The sequence below is a fragment of the Hippopotamus amphibius genome, chromosome 14, assembly GCF_030028045.1.
Source record: "Hippopotamus amphibius kiboko isolate mHipAmp2 chromosome 14, mHipAmp2.hap2, whole genome shotgun sequence".
Lineage (NCBI taxonomy): Eukaryota > Metazoa > Chordata > Mammalia > Artiodactyla > Hippopotamidae > Hippopotamus > Hippopotamus amphibius.
In genome coordinates this window covers 932,739-955,757 of record NC_080199.1, presented here as the reverse complement: position 1 = coordinate 955,757, position 23,019 = coordinate 932,739, and the positions used below count along the sequence as shown (strand labels likewise).

General features: G+C 55.6%; 1 protein-coding gene across 4 annotated transcripts in view; it reads left to right on the top strand.

The window, feature by feature from the left end:
- Nucleotides 1–23,019, top strand: part of ATP11A (ATPase phospholipid transporting 11A) — a 113,897-nt gene that overhangs the window by 48,573 nt on the left and 42,305 nt on the right. For all 4 annotated transcript variants that reach the window (XM_057707573.1, XM_057707574.1, XM_057707572.1 and 1 more), the window contains exons 2-5: nucleotides 8,734–8,856; nucleotides 15,870–15,959; nucleotides 16,736–16,816; nucleotides 20,142–20,249. In XM_057707573.1, the coding sequence (XP_057563556.1) occupies nucleotides 8,734–8,856; nucleotides 15,870–15,959; nucleotides 16,736–16,816; nucleotides 20,142–20,249 (402 nt within the window). The remainder of the gene's footprint in view (nucleotides 1–8,733; nucleotides 8,857–15,869; nucleotides 15,960–16,735; nucleotides 16,817–20,141; nucleotides 20,250–23,019) is intronic.

The following is a 23,019-nucleotide window of genomic DNA, read 5'->3' as shown; positions in this document are numbered from 1 at the left end:
CCTGGTGCCCTTCGGGCCTCTGGAGGGGGTGGTGTGACAGCCCTCCCCTCCGTCCCCTCCTGGCCTGCGGCTTCCTGTTCTGGAAGCTTCTCTCTCGGACCCTCCCGTCTCCTGTCCAGGCCTCTCCCCCCGCGCGCCACCCTCCCCGCCCCCGAAGGGCCTGCCTGGCTGGCGCCCGGCCTCCGTCCAACGCGTCCTTCCTCTGAGAGTGTCTGGTGACACAGCGAAGACTAAGAAATGGCCTCAAGAGTGGGCGAGGAAATACCGGCGTTTCTTAAGTGGGCTTCACACACAGGAAGAAACCCTCAGTTATGTTCTCGTGTTTGGGGAGTGAGTCACGGGCTCTGAGGCTGAGAGCCGTTCATTCTGAGCACCTGTCAGGAAGTGGGGGGGCCTGCACCTCCACGGGGGGAGGTGGTGAGAGGTCACGCCGGGGCCTCTGCCTCCATCGGGGGGTGTGACAGGCCACGCCGGGGGTGGACGTGACAGGCCACGCCGGGGCCTGCGCCTCCATGGGGGGGTGCTGGGCCTCCTGAGCCCCTTGGAGGACCATCACGGCGGCTGCCCCGGGGAGGGGCGGAAGAGTGGGCGAGCTGGGCGTCGGGAGAGGGGCTCCTGGGAGCCGGGGGGGCCGCCACTCCTGGTCATGGGGGCCACACGCAGACCACAGGGCGGCCCCCCGCTCTCCCCTCGCTTCTGCCCCTGCCAGCCCGGCCGGGTCTCAGGGCTTGTTGTGGCCCCGGTGGCCCCTTCCCGGGCCTGACGCACCGACCGCTGTGGGCTTGGCCTCGGCCTCGGCCTCCGCCTCCCTGGCCGGTGAGTGGACCAGGCCCCGGCCCTGAGCGCACTCTTCGCTTTGGGGCTTCAGAGATCCGCGCGGGTTTCAGGCAGCCTGTCTCCGGGCGGCGGCCAGCCAGCTGAACCCCGGCTTCCGAAGCGGCTCTGTGGTCGTCGTTATCCAGTTAGGCGGTATGTTCGCCGCACCGTTTGCTGTAATTCCTGACGCAGCCCTGCGGTCCTTCATTAGGTATATGTTCAATGTTTAGAAAACATGCGTCCAGTGCCGTTGAAGGTATGTCATTTCAGCCGTGAGAAGCCTGCACGTACACCCACACGTGTGTGTGGGAAGTGGGTTCGCTTGCCCAGTTTCCTGGCTAATTCATCTCTAGAGCAGACCGTCTGTCTTGCGAAGTAAACCCAGAGCTCACGTGGTCCTCCGGCTGGCCTCCCGGTGGCAGCTTCCCCAGCGCCGTGTGAAGCGCGGGGGGTGGGGTGCCTGGGCACCGCCTGTCTCTCGGGCCGCGTTCCACCCCCACCTCGGGCTGTGCTTCCTGCGGGCCCGTGTGCTCAGCTAACTCCTCTTTGCACTTGTCCGTGTTCTGGCGTCTTTGTCCACGTTTCAGTCTCCAGAGGCTGCTGAAGCCACGCGTGATGTGAGCAGCTGCACCAGGATGAGTTCTCTCATACACAGGGGCTGTTTCTGGGGGGGAGGGTCTGGAGAGGAGCCCGCAGCCTCAGGTGAGGGTAGCAGGTCGGGGGCGGGCGTGGGAACTGGATCGGACCCCGGCAGGCTGCCCAGCCCGCTCCCCCGTCTCCTCGGAACCTGGCCCCCCGTGCCCTCTTCTGTCCCTTCTTCATAAGGGCCCCTGCTGGGCCCAGCGCAGCCCCCTGCACGGGGACCATCCGGCCTCTGACCCCGTCCCCCTCCCGAAGCTCCAGGGGACACGGGGTCGCCGTGCCGTGCTCTGGACCGCGGGAGCCCTTGGCCCCCAGCTCACAGGCGGTCGTGATCTGTCAGCGACTCGGGACTCCCCGCCCTCTCTCTGGCGGGAGCAGCCGCAGGCTGGGCGCAGTGGCCGACACGCCGGGCTGCGGGGCTGGAGCGGGCCCCTCGGCCTCCTCGCCCGCCGGGGCCGGGCCGTGTCCCCTCGGACAGCCGGGCAGAGGGGCTGGGCTCACGTCTAAGACCTACGGCTGAGGGTCTTTCTCCAGCACGTGTAAACCTGGCCTCTCCTCCTAGAGCTTTCCTGTTCCGCCGCCGGTCACTCACTCGGCCCGTCTCACCGCCCGCCTCTCCCCGCGCCCCGCCCCCGCGACGAGCCTGCATCTCGGCACAGGAGCTGATGACGCGCGCCCCGAGGGGCCACGGCGGGGAACCGGGCAGAAAGCCCCTCTTGGATCACTTCTGCCATTTTCCACATGAAAGTTGCGGCTGCTTCGTACCCAGCCTCACCTGGAAACTTATTTTTGTCAAAAACGTCGCTGTTGCTTTCACTCCTGTGTGTTTCACGAGGGCTGGGCAGGGGCGGCCGGTGCTCCGTTCCGTCCAGCCCGGTCCCGGCCTCCCGCCGGGGCCCCCCCAGCACGGGACTCTGCTGCCATGAACTGTCGGATTCGGAGAGCCCGGGGCAGGCCGAAAGCCATCTGTGGTTAGAATTTTTATGTTTACTTTTGTTCTGGACGCAGTCAGTGATGGTTGAGGTCGGCCGGGTGTTTACCATTCTCCAGGTGGCCAGTGTTTCCAGATGAAGCGGACCATCACTGGTGCTTCTGGGATCCAAACGATTTTGTGTTTAGAGATGTATTCGTGGCAGAAAAATGCCCCGAGAGCCCTGCAGAGGCCCCCGATTCGCCCGGGAAGGAAGGGCCCGTCTTCCCGTTGAGCGTGGTCAGTGGGGAGGGGCCTGCAGCAGAGGCCAAGGGCGTGCGGATCCAGCGAGAGGAGGGAGGGTGCGCCCTGGGCTGCTGCCGCGCTGCGGGGGCCCAGACCCTGCTCACTGGCCCGTGCAGGCGCGTGGTCCACGCGGAGAACTTAGATCCGATCAGCAGTGGAAGCCGTGGGCTCCACTTACGGAGCGTTACTTTAATCATTGCACCCGCGCGAGGCTCGCGGAAGCAAGCGTGAAAACTCCCTGGGCGCAGACCCCCTGGGGGGTGTGGGCTGGGGGGTTGTGGGCAGAAGGGGCCGCCTCACAGGCGTATCCTGCCGGGGACAGTGAGCGGGAAAACGCCTAAGTTTAGAAACACCTCGGCCCTCATACCCATCAGACAGGAAATGTTGCCTTTTAAAGCCGTGCAGACACCAGAGCAAGGAATTACTTCGTCATTGGACGCCGCCTGCAAACTTAAACAGCAGTCATTAGGTGGAACCAGCTCTACAAACATCCATCTGGTAATTCGAGGCTAGACTACATGCTTATGTTCCTGTCCGACAATGTAAGGCAGCTAATGGGGTCTGTCTGTTTCAGCTGAAATTCAAAACTTCCATTAGGCGACCAACACTGGCTGAGACGGATCTTCGGCGTTTTTTAGACTCTCTTCTGTCCTTGGGTGCCTTCTGACTCTAGCACTCAGGCTGCTGTGCCCCAGACCCTGGCGAGGCCGATGGCCTAGCTGGTGAAGGCGCGGCCACCGCATCTCACGTAACTGACGGCCCCCAAGGCCCCCAGAAGTGGGCTGTGCGCTTGGCCAGGCCGCGAGAGCGAGGGTGCACGTCTCGCCACGCTCCTTCCGCTTTACCGGGGCTGTGATCTCTTCCGCTGTTGGGCGTTCTCCTTTGGAAACGCATCGAGCTCAATTTTACCCATTATCTGTTACAAACCAAACCTTAAAGATGTTTTTCGTTTTCTCTAACATGGAGAGAAGCCCGCATTCTGATTAAACCCCTTCTCCCCTGGAAGGCGGCTGGCTCAGCTTCAGGGACCTGGGGCTCGCTGCACGGACCCAGGGCGGGGTCTCCGCTCCGACTCAGGAGCGGGTGATCGGCAGTGCTCAGGACCCAGGAACTGGTGGGGAGACCTACCCGACGGCTTTATTGAGATAAAATTCATAGATTCTAGAACCCACCTGTTCAAAGAGTACAATTCAGTGGAATTTAGTACTGAAGCAAGTTACGGAACATCCTCATAATCTAATTTTATCCATCTATCTATCTAGTCTATTATCAATCTATCTTTATCTATCTGGTCTATTACCTATCTGTGTTTTATCTATCTATCTACCCATCTACCTACCTATCTACTATCTTTGGCCACACCGTGCGGCATGTGGGACTTAGTTCCCTGACCAGGGACAGAACCCGTGCCCCCGTGTTGGGAGCATGGAGTCTTAACCACTGGACCGCCAGGGACGTCCCCATCATAATCTAACTTTAAACACTTCATCACCCCGAAGAAACCCAGTGCCCAGGCTCCGGCTGCCCCAGCCCGTGGCAGCCGCGGCTCTGCGTTCGTCTCCACGGTGTCCCTTCTGCACGGCCCCCGTAAGCGGGTGGCCCGGTGTCTGGCCCCTTCCACTCGGCCAGGGTTCGATCTCCGTTTCCTGAGGGGCTGTTGACTTTGAGCATCTTTCCACGTGCCCTTGGCCGTCGTACGTCCTCGGAGAACATCCGGTCACGTCCTCCTTACTTGTCTTTTTGTTCTTGGTTGTGATGGCCTCTGTCCCAGGTGCCAGTCCCTCGTTAGATATGATTTGCGAGTATTTTGTAGGGCACCCTGGGGACCTTTCACGCATCCTCGGGGGCCGTGCAGGCGGAGCCTTGACCTCTAGTTCACCTGTGTCTTGGAGGAACGTCTTGTGATTCCCCAGGAGCGTGGAAGTCTGTGGGGCCGGGTCCCACCCGCCTGCCTGCCCCCGCCGGGAGGGTGTCCCGCAGTTTCTCGTGGCGCCTGGGTTCTGACGTGGGGAGGAGGGGCTGCCCTCAGCGCTGGTCTCCAGCAGCTCCCGGATGTCGGGACCGCGGCCCGGTGTTCACGCGCACACGGCTTAGCCTGAGGCCATGGGAACCCTTGCCGCTGCTCCTCGGCTGTGCCCGCCGTGCGGCGCCCTCCTGCACCCCAAGTCTTCGTTTCGGGAGCCCAGCGGGGCCCGCTGGCTGCACGCCCTCGCAGTGGACAAGCAGCAGTGCCCTTCCGGCTCCTGGTGAACCGGAGGCTGCATCCGTGGAGCTCCTGCTGGGCGACGGGAGACCAGGGAGGGCCGGGGGAGAGGCGGGTGGCACTCCGGGTTAGCTCACCTGCGGCGCTCCCCTGCACTCAGCCCCAGGTGGGAACGTCCCCTTCACGTCCACAGAGCCCTGGGGCCGACTTTAGGTGTACCCGGGGCCTTAGATGTACCCGGGGCCTTAGGTGTACCTGCGATGTCAGGTGTGCCTGTGAGGTCGACACCCCTAGGTGACACGTGTTGGGGGCTGAGCTGTGTCCCCTTAGGGGTGTGTGCAGGTTCTAAAGCCCCGTCCCTGCTCCTGTGGGGTCGGGAAGCGGGGAGGAAGGCATCACAGCTTGGAGTGTGGGTTTCAGCCTCAAGGGGCCAGTGTGGCGCGAAGGGGTGCGGGGCGTTTAGGAGGGTCACCCCCCAGGCCGCCCTGCGTCTCTCCTGACTCAGCTCCTCCCTGTCCCGCACGGGAGGCCCAGGCCCAGCAGGAGCAAGGCCCCTCCCTGCCCCGCAGCTCTTAGGGAGTGTCTCCCACGCCCCCGGTCCTCCCCGAAGGTGGAGGAGAGCTGGCCTCACACATCCAGGGCCTCTTTCCATCGGAAGTTGAGCGTCTGTGTCGCGACGGTGGCCTCCTCTTTCCGTGTGTCAGAGCGAACGGGGCCGAGGGTCTGCTGAGGGTCCTGACGGTCTAGCACGTGCCGGTGGAGAGCTGGGGGGGCAGGTTTACGTCTGCTGACAGCTTGCAGATTTATGATTAAGTAGCTGAAACAGCTCTGCCTTTGTACTTTGGACACATCACCTGCCGTCGGGCCCAGTGAAGGGTGTGGATACCCCTGAAGTCCTGAGACGCGTAAGGAGTGTTGACAGTGTCTCTGGGGAAGATGGGACTCATCTTCCTCTTGCATGTCCGGGTGGAGCCCGAGGAGGACCAGCTCTGGGGCAGGTTTGCTGGGTCACTTCTTCCTGCTGTCATCTGACGGGGGCCCGAAACCCCTCACAGCTCCGGGACAGAGCGTGTCCGAGATGCGCTGAGGGTCCCGGGCCACCAGGGACGCGGGTCCAGGGCACGGGCCCAGCAGTCCTGATGTCATCTGTTTGTTAACACAACTTCCGTGGGCGTGAATTTCACCTGGGTCTGGTTTTAGGCGTTTCCTTTAGTTTTAAAAACTGTTGACACCTGCCCTTTTCGTATGTTGCCTGTTGTAAAACTAGACATTGGACGTCTTAGAATCAGGGCTTCTGGTCCCTCCTGACGGCTGGCGTCTCTGGCTTCCTGCCCTGGGGGATTCTGTGATCACCGGCGACATCCTGGAGCCCCGCGCGGCCTCTCCCATCCGCATCACCTGGGCTCTGCGGCTGATGTGTGGTTCAGGACGGGCCCGGTTAAGCAGTTGCATAAGAGGCTAAGGCTGTTTCCCTGCTGGGTGTACAGAGACCCAGAATCCAGTCGCGTCCCTTCACGTGACTCGTGGCAGGCTGCACACAGAGATGCTGAGTCCGAGGGCCACACAGCACTCGGCATCCAGACTCGGGTGACCGCAGGCGTGGCTGGACCGCGGGGACCGTGGCAGGCGCTCCCGGGGCGTCCTGTCTATTTTCTCTTCCCCTTTTGAACATTGAATTTGACCTTCTTAGGATCTGCACGCTTGCGCAGGCAGCACGCAGAGCCCGCCGGCCCGTCGCGCCCGCGCCTCCTCGGCCACTGTGACCTCGGGGGGCTTCCCCCGTGGGTGCCGCCGCTGCCCGAGCATCGAGCAGGGCCCAGGTAGACACAAGGCCCCGGACGTCGCACTGTCCGCCGAGCCGTCCGCGGCTGCAGGAGGCGAGGTGCCTCCGGGGCCCCCGAGGGCTGTTGCCTGTTTTCACCCTGCAGGGAACAGCATGAAGGCTGCTCTCGCGTCGGGGCTGAGTGGGCACGAGTTTCAGCCCCAGCGCGCCTGTGTTGCGACGACGTGGCGAGTCCTGAATGTCGTGTTGGGTCCCACGGGCAGGAACGGCACCCCGACCTGGACAGTTAGAACAGCACCGAGCCGACAAGCGGTGTTTGAGGTGTCTGGTGATTGTGCTAGAAACCCGCTGTGCCTGGGATGTGATGTGGCCTTTGGAAGCCTCCTGACTTGCCTCCCTGGGGACAGGGCTCCTCCTGGGCCTGAGCCCTGGGCGGCAGTGGAACTACTGTCTTTGAAATCTAGGAGAAAAGTTTCCAGGATTTTCATGTTTGTGTTAAAAGTCATATTTTTACGCTTTCTTTCCTTTTCTGGCTCATTTATTATCTTTCCTTTTTCAGTGTAACTGCCCGAATCCACAAGATTGAGCAGCACCTGTTTGGCTGTGTTTTGAGAAATAAAGGGAAATCAGGGACCTTTCCAACCTTCTTAACTTTCATACCCACAGGTTTATTGGTGAAGCTCTTAAGCAGGATTTTGAAGTCAACCTCCCTTCCCGGTGGCCTCACCTCTATGGGAACTCTACTTTTGTGGGGGGGGTGCTTCTGGGCAGGGAGGGCGGCCTGGCCTCCGCGTGGCCTTGTCCCCGCAGAGGGACTGTCCACACAGCCAGGCCCTAAGAAAAGGAGAGCGGTGGAATTTACCAAGGAAATGTGCAAGCAGGCAGCTTCTGTGAAAAGGTGGTACTGGGGGAAAGGGGGTACACACATGAAAAGACTTCTTTGCCCAAGAAGTTGACAGAAGAGCAGAGGAGACAACAATATAAGCGAAAAAGAGAAAGAAAAGGGCAACGTGAGACAAACAATAACCTCAGACGACGGAAGTGCTGGATCCCTCTGTTCCGCCTGCGTGGCTTCAGAAAGGGCAAGTGCCCTGAGGCCACGGAGGCTGGACACGGGGCCGGCGGGCGCCGGCACACGCGTGTGCGCCCTCTCCTTGCCTCTGTTTGTTCTTGACAGCTGTGAGCCCGGGGCTTGGACCCCCCGGCTGGGGCTGCCTGTCTGAGGGGGGCGTCCAGGACCCCCCGGCTGGGGCTGCATGTCTGAGGGAGGAGTCCAGGACTCGGCACTGGGGCTGCCTGTCTGAGGGAGGAGTCCAGGACTCGGCGCTGGGGCTGCCTGTCTGAGGGGGGAGTCCAGGACTCGGCGCTGGGGCTGCCTGTCTGAGGGGGGCGTCCAGGACTCGGCGCAGGGGCTGCCTGTCTGAGGAGGAGTCCAGAGTCCCGCGCTGGGGCTGCTCTAAGAGGCTTCATCTTATCCTCTTAGCAGCAGCGGTAGTGTCTCGGGCCTGCAGTGCTGACTGCAGACTGCTGGTTGAGTGTTGGTAGAAGGTTCCTAGGTCGGAGGTGTTTCCTTGATGCCTGGTGGGTGAGATTCTGCATGATGCCAGGGTGAGAGGGACCCGGGCCGTCTCCGTTTCCAGGAGGCCTGTTGATGAGATCCTGCGGCGGCTGAACAGCCCTGCCCTGAGCTCCTAGTTGTACTTTCTTCTTCCATTAAAGACCTCTCCCAGGGTTCTGGGATCCCTGTCTTTTCTTCTGAAGCCTCAGGGTTTTGCTGTCACTTTCTGGTCTTAAATGGTCCCGTCTGTGTCATTTCCACTGACCGTCGGCTTTGAAGCCCCCTGCGGCTCCCACTGGGGTGCAGACAGCGCTCAGACCGCTTCCTCGAAGGGCTGGGCGGGGTTGAAGCACTTATCCCGTGAGGGCCCAGTGGAATGGGGTGGGGGGTGGCCTGGCCTTGCGGGTGGGCCCAGCCCTCCCCAGGGCCCCGCACAGACAAGTGTCAAGGCCAGAGCCCGGGGAGACACTGCCCCCAGGCCCGAGCCCGCACCGACCCCTGCGCTTTCCCCGCAGTGTGCTGGGGAGGAGGACTGGGTGGACAGCCGGACCGTCTACGTGGGCCACCGGGAGCCCCCGCCAGGCGCTGAGGCCTACATCCCGCAGAGGTACCCGGACAACAGAATCGTCTCCTCCAAGGTAGGTGTCTGCCTGCGATGTTGCACAGCCCTCGGGGCGCACGGGAACTTCCTGCCACCACCCCGCCCCCTGAGCAGCCGGGCTGCACGCTCATCACCCCTACAGCTGCCCCCAAAACACTGCTGAGACTTGACAAGACGTGACAGCACGTTCTCTTCACTCCCCTTTTAATTACGTCTTGCTTGAGTGTCTGATTCGAAGCCTAGGATGTTCAGATCCTACCGGCGCCACGTTTAGCTGTCTGGCCACATGCTACTCAGGAGCCACCCCAGGCCAGAGTCCCCTCCTCTGCAAAACAGGGATGACGCAGGTGTCACTGGGGCCACCCGCTTGTCAACAAGCACGCTGAATGCACGTCTTTCCCATCATGCTTCATCCGTCAGTGAGGTGGGCGAGACCCTTTTGTTGCCTAGAGGATTGCGGGGCCATCTTCACACCGTAGTAACCAGTAGGTGGTTTTTTTTTTTTTTTTTTTTTGGTTCTCCAATGAAACTTTATTCACAAAATAAAAAACAGAGCAAGTGGGCCTGAGCCTGTGGGCTGTACGTGGCCACCCCTGATCTATGGCGTTTTTCTAGAGCGTTTTCCTAAACAGCGTGTTGCAGTTGTGCCTCTGCTGACCACCAGGCAGCAGCGTGTGGCGGTCTAAGTGCTCCCAGCTCTCTTCTAGCACCGCTCACCGTGACTCTGTGCATCTAGTGGAGGGGTCTTGAATGGGGTTGAGAACACAGTTCCTGGCCCTGGAAAAAAGTAAATGGCCGCTTCCCAAGCTACAGAGAACGTTCTGCTCACCTGGGTGTCCTGCACGCTTACGCTGTGTCACAGCCCTGCCTCATTCCCACACCAGGGTGCTGTGTGTGCAGACGTGTGCGGTGGACACGCTTAATTCTTCTACGAGTTATCAGCGTGTCCTGTGTTTGTTACGAATCCTTGGAATACTTGGGAACAGAGAAGCTTTTTTTAACACAGTTTTCTTTTTTTTAATTTATTTTTTAATTGAGGTATGGTTGATTTACAATGTTGTCTTAATATCGGTTGTAGAGCAAAGTGACTCAGGTATACACACACAGTCTTTGCCATGTTCTTTCCCATTATGCTTTACCCCAGGGTATCGAATACGGTTCCCCGTGCTGTGCAGGAGGACCTTGTTGTTCATCCAGTCTATATGTAATAGTTGGCATCTGCGAATCCCAGCCTCCCACTCCGTCCCTCCCCCATCCCTCTCCCCCTTGGCAACCACAACGCTGTTCTGTGTCTGTGAATCTGTTTCTGTTTTGCAGCGGCAGTTTTGTATAAGGCAGTTTTTTTAATAGAATTATTTTATTTTAAGCCTGCAGTGGGAAATAATAATAACGTTAATCTCCAGAAACACAGCATGGGTAAGTTAATTGCTCACAAACAAAATCAGAGCCAAACAAACATAGTCCTTGGTTGCCCAGACGTGACAGACGGAAGGAGAAATAAACAGGAGGACGCCGTATCCAGAAACAGGCCTTTCCAGTAGTGACATTTATAAGTTAGACAGCCTCAGGTGGCGCGCACCGCAGATGCACTGTGCCAACCGCTAGTGCCCCCAAAGGAACAAAATCTCAAGTGTTTTCTTAAAAATCTGCTCCTGTGCCATGCACGTGCGTCGAGGAACAGGAAAGTGTGCTGAAAACGCTCAGATGTCGTGCACGTGTGAGCTCGTGGGGACGGGCATCAGATCCCCTGCCGCTCCGTATCTAGCCTGGGCAGGACGTTTGACAAAGGCACCTCGGCCCCTGAGTCACATCCTGAGCAGTGGTTTCTTCTCCAGAGGCGAAGCTTGGACCCTGCGGCCCCTGCCCCCTTTCCTCCTGACAGGGGAGGTTTTGTGCAGGCCGCTCAGAGGAAACTCTGGAAACTCAGAGATCGGAGCAGCAAAGCCCTTCTTGACGCGGTGGATGGACTAGAGCCTGAGGCCGCAGGACGCTGTGTTTGTTGTGAAGCCGCGCCCACGCTCTGGGGGAGGTGCCCGAGAGCAGTGATTCCCGCGTCCGTTTCTGACCCCGCTGTTAGCTGACTCAAGTTTTGGGCCAATTTATCATTTGCAGGTTCTCCCTTCAAATATTCTGCAGCCAGTGGCCAGCAAGACCTCAAGGTGGCTCGTGTCAGTCCTTGTCTGCTTGTCACCGCCGTTCTCTCCTGTGTTGGGAGAGCTTACCTCGCCTGCGGTGGCAGCCTCCTGTGTTCCCCAAGCCTCCTCGGCTTCTGACAAAGGAAACCCACCCTGGGGGGCAGAGTGCGTGCTGCAAGGATAGGTTTCAATACACGTGCAGGGTCCTGGGCGCCTGTCGAAACTGCTTCTTCTCAGGAGAGGTCCTTCACCCCAGGAAGCTGTGCAGCAAGAACTGACAGAATGAAGGGAGCATCTTCCCCCAGGAGCAGGTCAGGCTGTCACACGGGAGGGGCTGGTGTCAGGAAAACTCAACAACTCTGAGCTCCCAGGGGAGAGGGGACGCGACCTTCATCCCTCGAAGAGGCGGGATCGGTGGCTTAAAATCAGTTCCAGGCAGGTGATGGTGTGGAGTTTCAAGAAGAGTTACAGACAGCATAACCTCGGCCGCTAGTTGATCTCAGTACAGAGGAGGCCCTCAGACCAGGACCTGGAATCTGAGTCAGAAGTGAGGTGGACAGGCTGAGGGTTTACACCAGGTGGAAATCTAGACACGTGATCCTTTTCATTTAAAAAGAGCTCAAGATGTGTGAAAAGTACACTTTAATTTGTAAAATGTAAGTTTAGGAACAAGTTTGGAGAATATGTTTGTGGTGATGTATCTGTGTTTCCTTGGGAGGAAAACGTTCGTTTCTACCTTAAAAGAAAAGATTGCCAACTAAGACTTCTTAAGTGCCCAGATGCCTATGCTCAATAAGTTTGATTTTATTCAGTCCGAGGTTATGAAAGCAGTTACCATGTGAAGTTACACGAGGGGTGAAAGTGCCCCTCTGGCCTGATCCGTGGAAGTGCTGTTATTGGTGATCAGGGATGGATCTGAGTTCTGTTTCCTTTTTGCGCAGAACCTGGTAGATATGACCCCGGCACGACGCCTCTCCTTTGCTCCTGACCTCACGCCGGGTCCCTCACCCAGGGCCTGCTCGAGTGCCCCGTGCCCTGGGTACCGGGTTCAGGAGCGTGGTGGGGCTTCATTACTTTGCAAAACTGTACTTTTGAGCAGAAAATAGACGTGGCTTCCAGCTCCGCCCTCGGGTCACTGTGGAATTAAATACTCGGCTCAGGCTGTGCTGTCCCTCCACCCCGTACGGAAAGCTGCCCTGTTTGTGAGCTTCTGGGTGCCTTCCTGGGCGGTGAGTGACCGTCCACAGTGCCTGCGTGGGGCGCCGCGTGCGCACCTGTGCCGGGTGCACCTCCAGATAAGCAGTAGCCGCGGCCCCGGCAATTTCCAGACGCTCTGGTTTCACTCTCTGGGGCCAGGAAGCAGAGTGGCGCCAGGCTGTCTCCTGTCTCCCCGCCTCCACGTGCAGGAGGATGAGCAGGTGGGACGGCGTCTCTGCGTCTGAGCCGCCCTCGCAGCGAGTACAGAGCACAGGTGACTCTCACGGAGGGAAGAGAGTGGCTGAAACCCGCTCGGTGCTGACGACGCGCGACCCCCGGGGCAGATGCACACTTTGGCTGTGACGTCTCCTGCGGCGTGAAAGAAACGCAAGGCCAGTAATCGTCCTGTGGATTCAACACTCCCCGAGTTGTCTGATGGGAAAGAGATGTTCCTTCTGCCTCAGGCTCCTCAGCTCCGTCATAGCAAGAAAAGGCCCACTTTGTTGTGGCCCAATACCAAGGATTCCAGGATTAAGTTCTATTCTACTGATTGTATCTCGGGGGAAGGACTTGACGTTGGATGTAGGTCAGAGTGTTACATTGTACATTGTAATACAAAGTATTACATTATATTGTGGCTCAAGCCTCTAAGCAAATATTTAGATCGTTGCAATTTAGCAGAGATCAAAAAGACACAATTAGCACACCATTGTCCATTAGCCAGCTCCTAGTGTGTAAGAAAATGCTGGTTTTATTTTATTTTATCCACACAGTACTGATGTATCAGTGCAGGCATGAATGTTTAAACTATCTGATAGGGTTTTCACTTTTCCTACCGTACATCACCGGGGATTAATAACCCTCTTTTTCGCCATATTACTATTAATCAGCACGATTAACTTATGACAGTCAATTATTCTGTAAAATATGGAGATCACAGAACATAATATCTAAGCTGCTGCATGGGCCTCCTGCACCTGATAGGAATAAAGTCATCATTTAAGTGGTTTTAAATTCCACATCTGTGCTGGTTCCTTGGTAGACTAGGATTTAGGAAACTGAAAGGGTGTCCTGAAATAGTAGCATTAAAATAAAACAAGACCAGATATTCACGTAGTGTGCTAGGGTTAATGAAAACTGATCTGCATGTTTGGTAGGATTGTAGAAGATGACATTCTATAATACATATATGGAGTTTTCTAATATGGAAACTTTCAAAAACATAGGAAAGTAAAGAGTGCGGGGTAGCACATGCCTGTGCACTTACCACTCACTGTCTGCACGTATCCATAGGTAGCCCAGCGTGTCCATCTATGCATCCATTTTCTTCCTCGAGATCATTCTGAAGCAAATCCTAAGCAATATATAATTTCCATCTATAAATATTTCAGCAGATAGAAGATGGGATTTTAAGTAGGAACTTTTTCCGCTAATGTGACTTTGCTGCTGAGTAATGTGTTAGAGGTGTTTGGGGAAGTGTCTTAATTAACTACTGGGTGGTGAGTTTGTTGGCCTGGGTGCCGGGAGCGAGAGTAGGTTTCACAGGCTGGGGTCTTAAAGACAGTTCCCTGTGGGATCAGTATCTCATAGAAACGAGTGTATGAAGAGTGAAAGATCTTTCTCTGCTGGTCAGAGAACCACAAAAATGAGACATAAATGCTGTGATGGTATAATTTATATTTCTTTTAATAACTCCTTTTGAAAGTTAGTGAAAGTAACTCTCTCAAACCTTTAAAAAGATTGATTTGTTTGTGCTTCTTCTCAAGTTGTAGAATTTCAATGTCTCTGGCATTTTCCAGACCAGTTTTGAGCCAGAACCTCAGTCCTCATCACATTCCTTTAAGGCACAGGCTAGTCTTATACTCATTTTATAGACAAGAAGGGTAGCACTCAGTCATTAAATAGTGTGCTCAAGTCTTACCCAGTTTTTAAATGTTAGGACCAGAGTTTAATATGGGGTCTGACTCCAAAGCCCATGTTTTTTATGGCGTAATAAAGAGTAAATATTTTGAGAATTCCGTAGAGTAGCTACATGTCTTCAGGTAGGAGTAGCAAATTAAAAATTCAGATCATAGTTTTGGGGGTGTTTGTTTATTTTAAGGAAAAAAGTGCCTGTGCTTTTACACGCCATCAGGGTTGTTTTGTTTGTTTGTTTTTGTTTGTTTTTTCTGATTGAGAAAAAGAGGTAAAGAAGCTCTAACTGTGTGTTCTCCACTCTCTCAATTTGTGTGGCTATGTTTCTGTCCAGGACTCCTGCCTTTTGGTTCTCAATTTGGTTGTACTCCAATGAAGAAAACCTAGTGGGCATTTGACAAAGTCGAACACCCATTCGTGATAAAAATTCTTGGGACAGAGGAGAATTTCCTTAACATCTAAAAAAAAAAAAATAGCTAAAATCATTCTTAATAGTGAAAAACTAACTAGATGCTTTCACCCAGAGATTGAGAGCAAGGCAAAGAGGCCCTTCTCACTACTCTTATTCAGCATCTTACTGTTGGGTTGGTCAAAAGGTTCGTTTGGCTTCTGCCATGAGATGTTATGGCAGTAACATCAATAGAAGTTGTAGCTGATACAGTAAGAGAAGGAAAGGGAATAAAAGATAAACAGAGTGGGAAGGAAGCAATAAAACTGTCTTTGTTTACATGTGATGTGATTGTCTGTGTAGAAAACCCAAAGAATCAACAAGAACCTCCTGGAATTTATAAGCTCTTATAGCAAGATTGCAGGATGCAAAAGTCAATTGCGTTCCTATATGCCAGCAACGAACAAGTGGAATTTGAAATCAAGACACAGCATCGTTTTCGAGAACATGGGTTTGTGAAGCTCTTGGGATGAGTTTGGTAACCAGTGTCTAGGTCCCCTGTGCCAGCTCCCTCCCTGTTGGGAGCTGACCAAGGTGCTTACTGGCCCAGATGCAGAGAGATGACCAAGGTGCTTACTGGTCCAGGTGCAGAGAGATCACCAAGGTGTTTTCCGGTCCAGGTACAGAGAGATGGAGGGCAGAGCAGGCTCTCCCTCTTCAGTGAACAATCTTCACTAAAAGGCAAACCTGTCAAATGGAATTTTAAAAACAGTTTCCAAGCTCAGCATTTATACTAGGTTAATGACATCTGGCACATTGTTTTTTTTTTTTTCAACACAGAGGTTAGGGAAAGTCTCCTCCTCAGGCAGAAACGAGACATTTTGAGAGTAAATGTCCTGACACCCTCCCTGTGTCCCTCTCCAGCCCTATAGGGGAGGGGGAGGGGCTGGCCCAAGGCATCCCCTCGGTGCAAGAACCGTAGCCAGGCCGGGTCAAGACCACCTGAAGATGGTGACTTCTGTTTTACTTTGTCACCTCCTAGGCATGCCGTAACAAAGCAGAGAGCTTACCACAAATTACGATCAAAGAAAATTGCTGACCTTGTGCGTTTTAATGATCAGAGGTTTATATTTCATGAGAGACATTTTAATAGTGAAACGATTCTTAAGCTACTTTGCATTACCTTGAATTATCAGGAATTAGGTGATTTGCTGCTTTTAGAGTACACTTTCTGTGTTAGCAGTTTGTTTTTACCGTCAACAAGTTGATAAAATGTCTACAGACCCTCAATTTTGTTTTGTATCTAAAACTAGACGTTTTGTACTTTGAAATCCAGGGTTGCCTATCGTGGTAGAGTAACACTGCACAATGCAAAATGTGATCAAAATGACTCCTTTCTGTTTTTCTTTCATACAGTACACATTTTGGAACTTCATACCCAAGAACTTATTTGAACAATTCAGAAGAATAGCCAACTTTTATTTTCTTATCATATTTCTGGTACAGGTAAGGCCCGTCATCTTCTCCTGTCTCCTCAGATATGAATGTAGACACGTGAGGTTTATTCTCAGGTGACGGACTGGTTCACTCATGAGGAGGAGCAAGGCCTTGGTGCCCCTTTGTCTGCAGATCCTCCGCTTGTTTCTTCAAGGACGAGTGTGCTGGTTCAGAGAGACCCGGTCACTAAGACATAGGCGTGAGCGCAGTGCGTGGGAGCTGGCCGCGGCCACCCTCCGTCCTCATTCTCCAGTACAGATGGGAGGCCAGGAGCTTCCTAATCCTTTGTGGGGGGGAGGTGATTTTCCTAAAAAACATTAAGGGAAAGAGAGTTTAAAAAAAAGAGAGTGAAAACCACAGTGAGGTGTGGATCGGGAACAGACCAGATGTGCTTCAAGAACAGGAGCCGAACTTGTCTCCATCAAGCAAAATACCTTCGAAGGACTTTTAAAATTCCCCCAACAGTAATTTATGCAAATAAGGAGAGTAAAGTGTGGCACCAGAAGCAGAGGGGTGCATTGAAGTAAAACGAGCCCTGGGATCAGCGGGCGTGGTTCCCCACGCACATCCCGTAGGTACGGAGTGCTGCCCTCGGCTTCGGAGGAAACTAGGACGGCTGGCGTCGTGTCTGGTCTGTCTCCAGCCGTGGGAAAAGGCAGGGTGGCCGTGAAGCAAGCTGACATGAGTCAGGGCAGATGTTGGGAGGGGTGACCGGGCCGCCCGGTCCATCTGCAGCCCCTGGAGGTGTTCTTGGAAATGACTCAACGGCTCTCTCCCCACCGCAGCTGATTATCGATACGCCCACGAGCCCCGTGACGAGCGGCCTTCCCCTGTTCTTCGTCATCACGGTCACGGCTGTCAAGCAGGTGAGCTTCACCAACGGGAAGGACGAAGGTCCCGCAGAGTCTCTGGTACAGGGCGTCGCCTCTCACCCACCGCGGGGTGCCCTGGTGTGTTTCAGCTGGTCTCACAGGAAGTTTAACTGACTCCTAGAAATTCCCTTTTGTAGCTGGTTTAGATTCATTTTTTTTTTTTTTTCATATATAAATTTATTTATTTATTTATTTTATTGGCTGTGTTGTGTTGCTGCGCGTGGGCTTTCTTTAGTTGCAGTGAGTGGGGGCTTCTCTTTGTCGTGGTGCGCGGGCTCCTCATTGCCGTGGCTTCTCTTGTTGTGGAGCACGGGCTCTAGGCACGTGGGCTTCAGTAGTTGCAGCACATGGGCTCAATAGTTGTGGCTCACGGGCTCTGAAGCGCAGGCTCAGTAGTTGTGGCGCACGGGCTTCGTTGCTCCGTGACATGTGGGATCTTCCTGGAGCTGGGCTCGAACCCGTGTCCCCTGCATTGGTGGCAGATTCTTAACCACTGTGCCACCTAGGAAGCCCCTAGATTCGTTCTTGAGTTAAGAGACACTTGAGGGAAATGAGAGAGATTGTATAATTCAGTGCTAGTATGGTGCCCGGAGAGTCTGAGGAGGACACCGTCCTCGCGCTGCATCACCTGGAGACGGCACCTGAGCACTTCCCCGCCGCGTCCCTGCTGCCTGGAGCCCGAGGACCTGCTGCTGCAGCGGGTCTGGGACGTGGCTCAACCATCCCCTCTATTCAGTTCCAGGAGATTCCATCGTCTTGAGAGAAACCCCTGAGCATCACTGCCCGTGCCCTCCCCAGCCCCTGGCAGCCACCAGGCTGCCCTCTGTTGCTGTGATTTCCTGTGCTGGATGCTTCGTGTTAACAGAGTCGGACAGTACGTGACCTTTTGTGTCCGGCTTTTTCACTGAGCACGGTGTGTTCAGGGTTTACCCACACTGTCGTGTGTGTCAGTGCTTTGTTCACGGAGGAATAACATTCCATCCTGGGGATGGACATTTTGTTTATCTGTCATCTGCTGATGGACATTTGGGGTGCTGGTACTTTGGGACCATTAGGGAGAACACAGTTGTGAACGTTGACATACAAGCTTTGTGTGGACGTAGGTTTTCATTTCTCCTGGGTACATACGAAGGAATAGAATTGTAGGCATAGAATTGCTCTAATGTTGTAAAGAACTGCCAAAGTATCTTCCAGAGTGACGGCCCCATTTTCCGTTCCCACCAGCCGTGTGTGAGGTTCCAGTGTCTCCACATTCCTGCTCAGGCTCGTTGTCCATCTTTTTTATTAGTCGTCCTGGCGGGTGTGGGGTGGTACCCGTCGTGGCCTCGATTTTGCATTTCCTTGGTAACTAATGATGCTGAGCGTCTCTTCATGAGCTTATTGGCCTTTTGTAAGTCTTCTTTAGAGAAATATCTTCACATCATTGGCCCATTTTTAAATGGCGTTGTTTTTTTATCCATGAGTTGTGAAAATTGTTTATATATTCTAGATGCAAGTCCCTTATCTGCTGCAAACTTTTGAACACAATGACATTTGCATCTGAGATAATTTACAAAAAGACAGCCTCCAGTTAAATTCCAGATGGTCACATTGTTGCTGACAAAGCCAAGCTTTCTGTGTCAGTCTCTAAATAAAACAATTAAAAACGGACACACGTGTCGCACGAGACATGGTGTAAGTGCAGCCCGTGGGTGACAGTGGGAGTGAGGTGACAGAGTGTGGCAGAGTGATTGACTGCAGAGCAGGAACGCGTGAAGAATGGCACGTCAAGGTGACCTCTGTGAGTGTCAGGGCGGAACCCGCTGCTGGCCTAGCTCATCTTCAGTGTGAGGACGTCTGGACGGGTCTGTATTTAATACGCATTTCAGGATTGCTTTGTGATAATTTAGGTTTTATTTTCCACTCAGCAGTCTTCAGGAAATACAGATTTGAAGAACAATGTGATTTTACTTGATGTCCATTACGTTGGCTTTTAAATGTCGTAGTCTGAAGGGCAGATGGGATGAGGATGTGGTCAAGTAGGCGTCCACACACACGGCTGCGGGGGAGCCGGGACCGTCCTGGGGAGCAGTTCGGAACGTCTGAGGAAGCTGAGGGCCTGGATACGGGGTCCCTTGGCGCAGATGCAGCCTGGTCTGTGCCCTTAGCACGTTCCTCGTGAGCCTCTCAGGACAGACCAGACGGGGGGCTGGAGACCCCCGTCCTGACCTTAGAGGGTCCTCTCCTGAGGCAGCGGTGCAGGCAGAGCTGAAAGAACACGGAGCCGGCCCCAGGAGCCCCCTGACCCCAGCGAGGGGCCTCTGGGCGCTGCGGGCGTCCCTGTCCTAAGCGTGTGCCCTTGAACTCCCCGCCCCGTGGCCACAGAGTCTCAGGGAGAGGGCTGCAGAGGCTCCCAGCAGAGGGCTGTGGTAGCAGCTCCCGGTGAGTGAGACCCACCCACGGGCACCGTGGCACCTGCCTGCCTCCTGGGCCAGGACACAGTGCCAGGCAGGTGGGAGCACTGCCCTCTGCAGCCCGGGCTCATTCTGGCTCAACCCTGGGTCTCGGGCCGGCAGCCCCGAAGGACTTGAGGAGAGGACGAAGGAGGTCCTCTGTCCGAACCGTGACCTTCCAGGACCCCCTGCCCCCAGACGTACCTCCGGCTCTGCCAGCCCTTTCCCCTCCCCACAGGTCCCTCTGCTGACCTGGCCCTGGCCCCAGGGGCCACCTGCCCGCCGTCCTCTGCCTCCCTCCCTCCCTCTTCCTCCCAGCGCTGCGTCCTCCTCCCTGTGTGCAGAGCCCCTCCCGCGGAGCCCCCCGCCCCCCCGCTGCTGTGCCCTGTGCTCGCCTGAGCAGCATCTGACGACCTCGGGCGCCTCTGTGCCACCCCCGCAGCGCGCACCTGGGCGGGCACAGCCCCTCATTGCCACCTGCTCACCTGCCCGAGCCCCTCACCCCACTCTCGGCCTCTCCGCTCGGCATTTGCGCCTCATCACCTCTGCCTTTTCCGGCAAGCGCTCGGCATCTCCTGAGACCCAGGGGGCTCTGAGCGGGTCCCGGTCCCCGGGGACCCCGGGCACGGTCCCGCTGACCCGAGGACGGCCTTCCATGTGGGTCCCGACAGAGCGCTGGGAGCCGTGTCAGGTGGGGGGGGGGGGGGGGGCGAGGGAAAGTAGCAAAACGGCGACCAGGCTTCGTGCGTGGCCGTGGCGGGAGCACAGGGACGCGGCTCCTGACCGCCTCGTGTCCACCGGGGGAACGCGCGCGCTCGACCTTGGCCGTGGGCGCGGCCGTGCCAGCCACAGGCAGGAGGGGGCTCACGGCGTCTCTCCCGTCGCAGGGCTACGAGGACTGGCTGCGCCACAAGGCCGACAGCGCCATGAACCAGTGCCCCGTGCACTTCGTGCAGCACGGCCGCCTGGTGCGCAAGCAGAGCCGGAAGCTCAGGGTGAGTCCCGGGCGGCCCCCAGACGGCCACGCCCCCCCCCCCCGCCCTTCGGCCCCCAGATGGCCACGCCCCACCCCCCCCCCCGCCGGCCCCCAGATGGCCACGCCCCCCCCCGCCCCTTGGCCCCCAGGCGGCCACGGCCCCCGCCCCGCGGCTCCCAGACGGCTCCCCACCACCATCCCCAGTCGACCCTGCCCCCCGCCGAGCCCCGGACGGCTGCGAACCTGTAAGGGCGAGAAATCGTCCCAGCTCCCTTTCTTTGGCAGGAGCTTCGTCTGAAGTTGCTGTATGTACGGGGGGCAGACCCACCGTCTTGCCTGAGCACTGCTCACTCAGGCACGCACCTACCACCATCTTTTTTTAGCTTCTTATTTCTGTCTATTAATTTTTAAGGCTTTAATTCACTTCACGCTTGGAGCAGGTTTAGGGTCGTAGGGAACGGAGCGGACGTCCAGAGCCTCCCCGTGTCCCCCGCCCCCACCCCAGCCCCTCGCACAGCCTCTCGGCCACCGGCTTCCCCAGACCTGTTGTCTGAGCGCGTGGCCTGATAGTCACCAGTCCGGACGGGGACCGCTCTGAACACCTGTACGACAGTTGTTTTACAACAAGGCAAAATCCCATTCGTGTGATCAACTCCACTGGCTGGAAATTTATGAAAATGGGGACAGAAACCTCCCGAAAGCTGTATCTTTACTTCTTTTTTTCCAGTGTGTTATTGGTGTATCATTATCCTTAAACACACGCTTAACTTATTTCAGGGACTTATTTTCAGACCTACGCTAGCTGCTTAGAAGCGCCTGTATGTGTACGGACAATAAGTGTGACGTTTACGGTCTGTCCCCGAGTCCTGTCTCGCTGTGAGCCTCGGGGTGGGGCCCAGCCGGCCTCCACCGGCCTCCCCCTCGTCCTTATCCTCGTCCTGGTCGCCGGCCCCCCTCTTCTGCGCCCCCACCGTGCCCCTCCCCTGCAGCCCCATGGTCCCTCTGTCCCCTCCCGACCCCCCGGGCTGCTTTCCCTGCCAGAGGTCACGGCAGGGCCACGGGGAAGCTGCCGTGAGGGAGAGGCACCAGCCCTCGTGCACAGGGATGAAAGGTGGGCCTCAGCTTCCCTGAACCCGAGCCGCTGCTTCCGGGCACAGCCCTGAGCCCCGAGGAGGGGCGGCGGGTCAGCCTGGGGGTCCGTGGGTGTCTCGGGCAGAGGGCAGGGTCAGGACGCCAGGACGCGCCTGTTCTCGTGGCCTCAGGACGTGGTCCATCTTTGTCAACCGCGTAACCGTTATCGTGTGTGTTCTATGTTAGATGTATTTTTAAGTTTTTAAACCACATTTTGCTTTACGAATTTCACCGTGTGGGCATTTCAGTAATTCCCCTCCGGTAGCCTAGGTTGGCGATGTTTCCCTCGTGGTCGTGGGGTCGGGAGGTGAGGGGCTGGGAGGACCACCTCTCAGTGGGAGCAGCGGTGGGGATCCCCACGCACATGTTAACAGGCTCCTTCGGACCTAGGCCCTGAATACCATTTCCTTTAACAACTATGTTTCCTTTGCAAAGTCTTCCATACCTTTACTAAACACCTCTTCAAAAACAGACCTAAACAGTACCTGTCCGCAGAAAATTGAATTTTTAAGGTATTCATCTCCTGTGGGGAAAGTCTGCTCTGTTTCCAGCCTGTTTTACCCGAGAGGATTTTAATGGATTTTGTGAGACGGGGAAGAAAGAAAAGGCTGCTCGAGGCTAGTGGAGAAGAAGCCTTTGATGTGGGCACCTCCGGGATGCGTCCCTGTGTCGGTGGAGCCGTGCAGTCTGTAACCTCCATGCAGCCGAATTCCCTTGGGACTGGCCCAGGCTGGGCATCTGGGTGCCTTTCTTTCATTGCAGAGTCTGTGGGGTGTGGTCCAGGTGAAGGATGTTGAGGTTTCTCCAGTTTGGGGCCAACACGAGTAAAGCTGCTGCAAACATTCATGTACAGGCTTTTGCATGAATATTGTTTCCATTTCTCTGGCGTCAAAACTCAAGAGTTCAATTGCTGGGTCTTAATAAAATAATGGGAAATCCATTTTTAGTTTTGAAAGGAACAGCCACACCATTTCCCGAGCGTCTGCACAGTTGTTTCTCAGTGTCCCGGCAGCGTTTGGTCCTGTCACTGTGGCTCCTCTTGGTCTTTCTGATGCTTGGTGTGGTTTACGCGTGTGTCTCCCTAGTGGCCGGTGAACATCTCACCGTGTGCTTATTTGCCATCAGAAACATCTATTCGTGGCTTTTACCCGTTTCCTGCTTAATTATTGAGGGTTTTTACTGTTGAACGTTGAGAGTCCATGTATTCTCATACTAGTCCTCTGTCTGAAATACCTTAGTGGGGTATTTCACAAAGCAGACGTTGTTCACGTTGATGACGTCTAATTCACAGATGTTTCCTTTATGGAAGGTGCTTTAGTGTCAAGGTTAAGAACTCTTCACCAAGCCCTGGAGCCCAAAGATTTTCTCCGATTTTTTTTTTCCTGTAAGTTTTATAGTTTTATGTTTTAGATTTAAGTTCCTGCTCCATTTTGTGTTACTGTTTATGTTGGGTGTGAGGTCCAGGTGAAAGTCCCTTTCTTGCCTGGAACTGACCACATGCTCATCTGTTGAAAGGCTGTCCCTGCTCATCGCGTGGCTTTTGTACCTTCGTCCAAAATCCGTTAAGCGTGCTTGCGTGGCTCTGTTCCTGGGCTCTCTGCTACGTCTCGATGGTCTGTGCCAGCCCTCCGCTGGGACCCCACAGGACCACGCGGCCC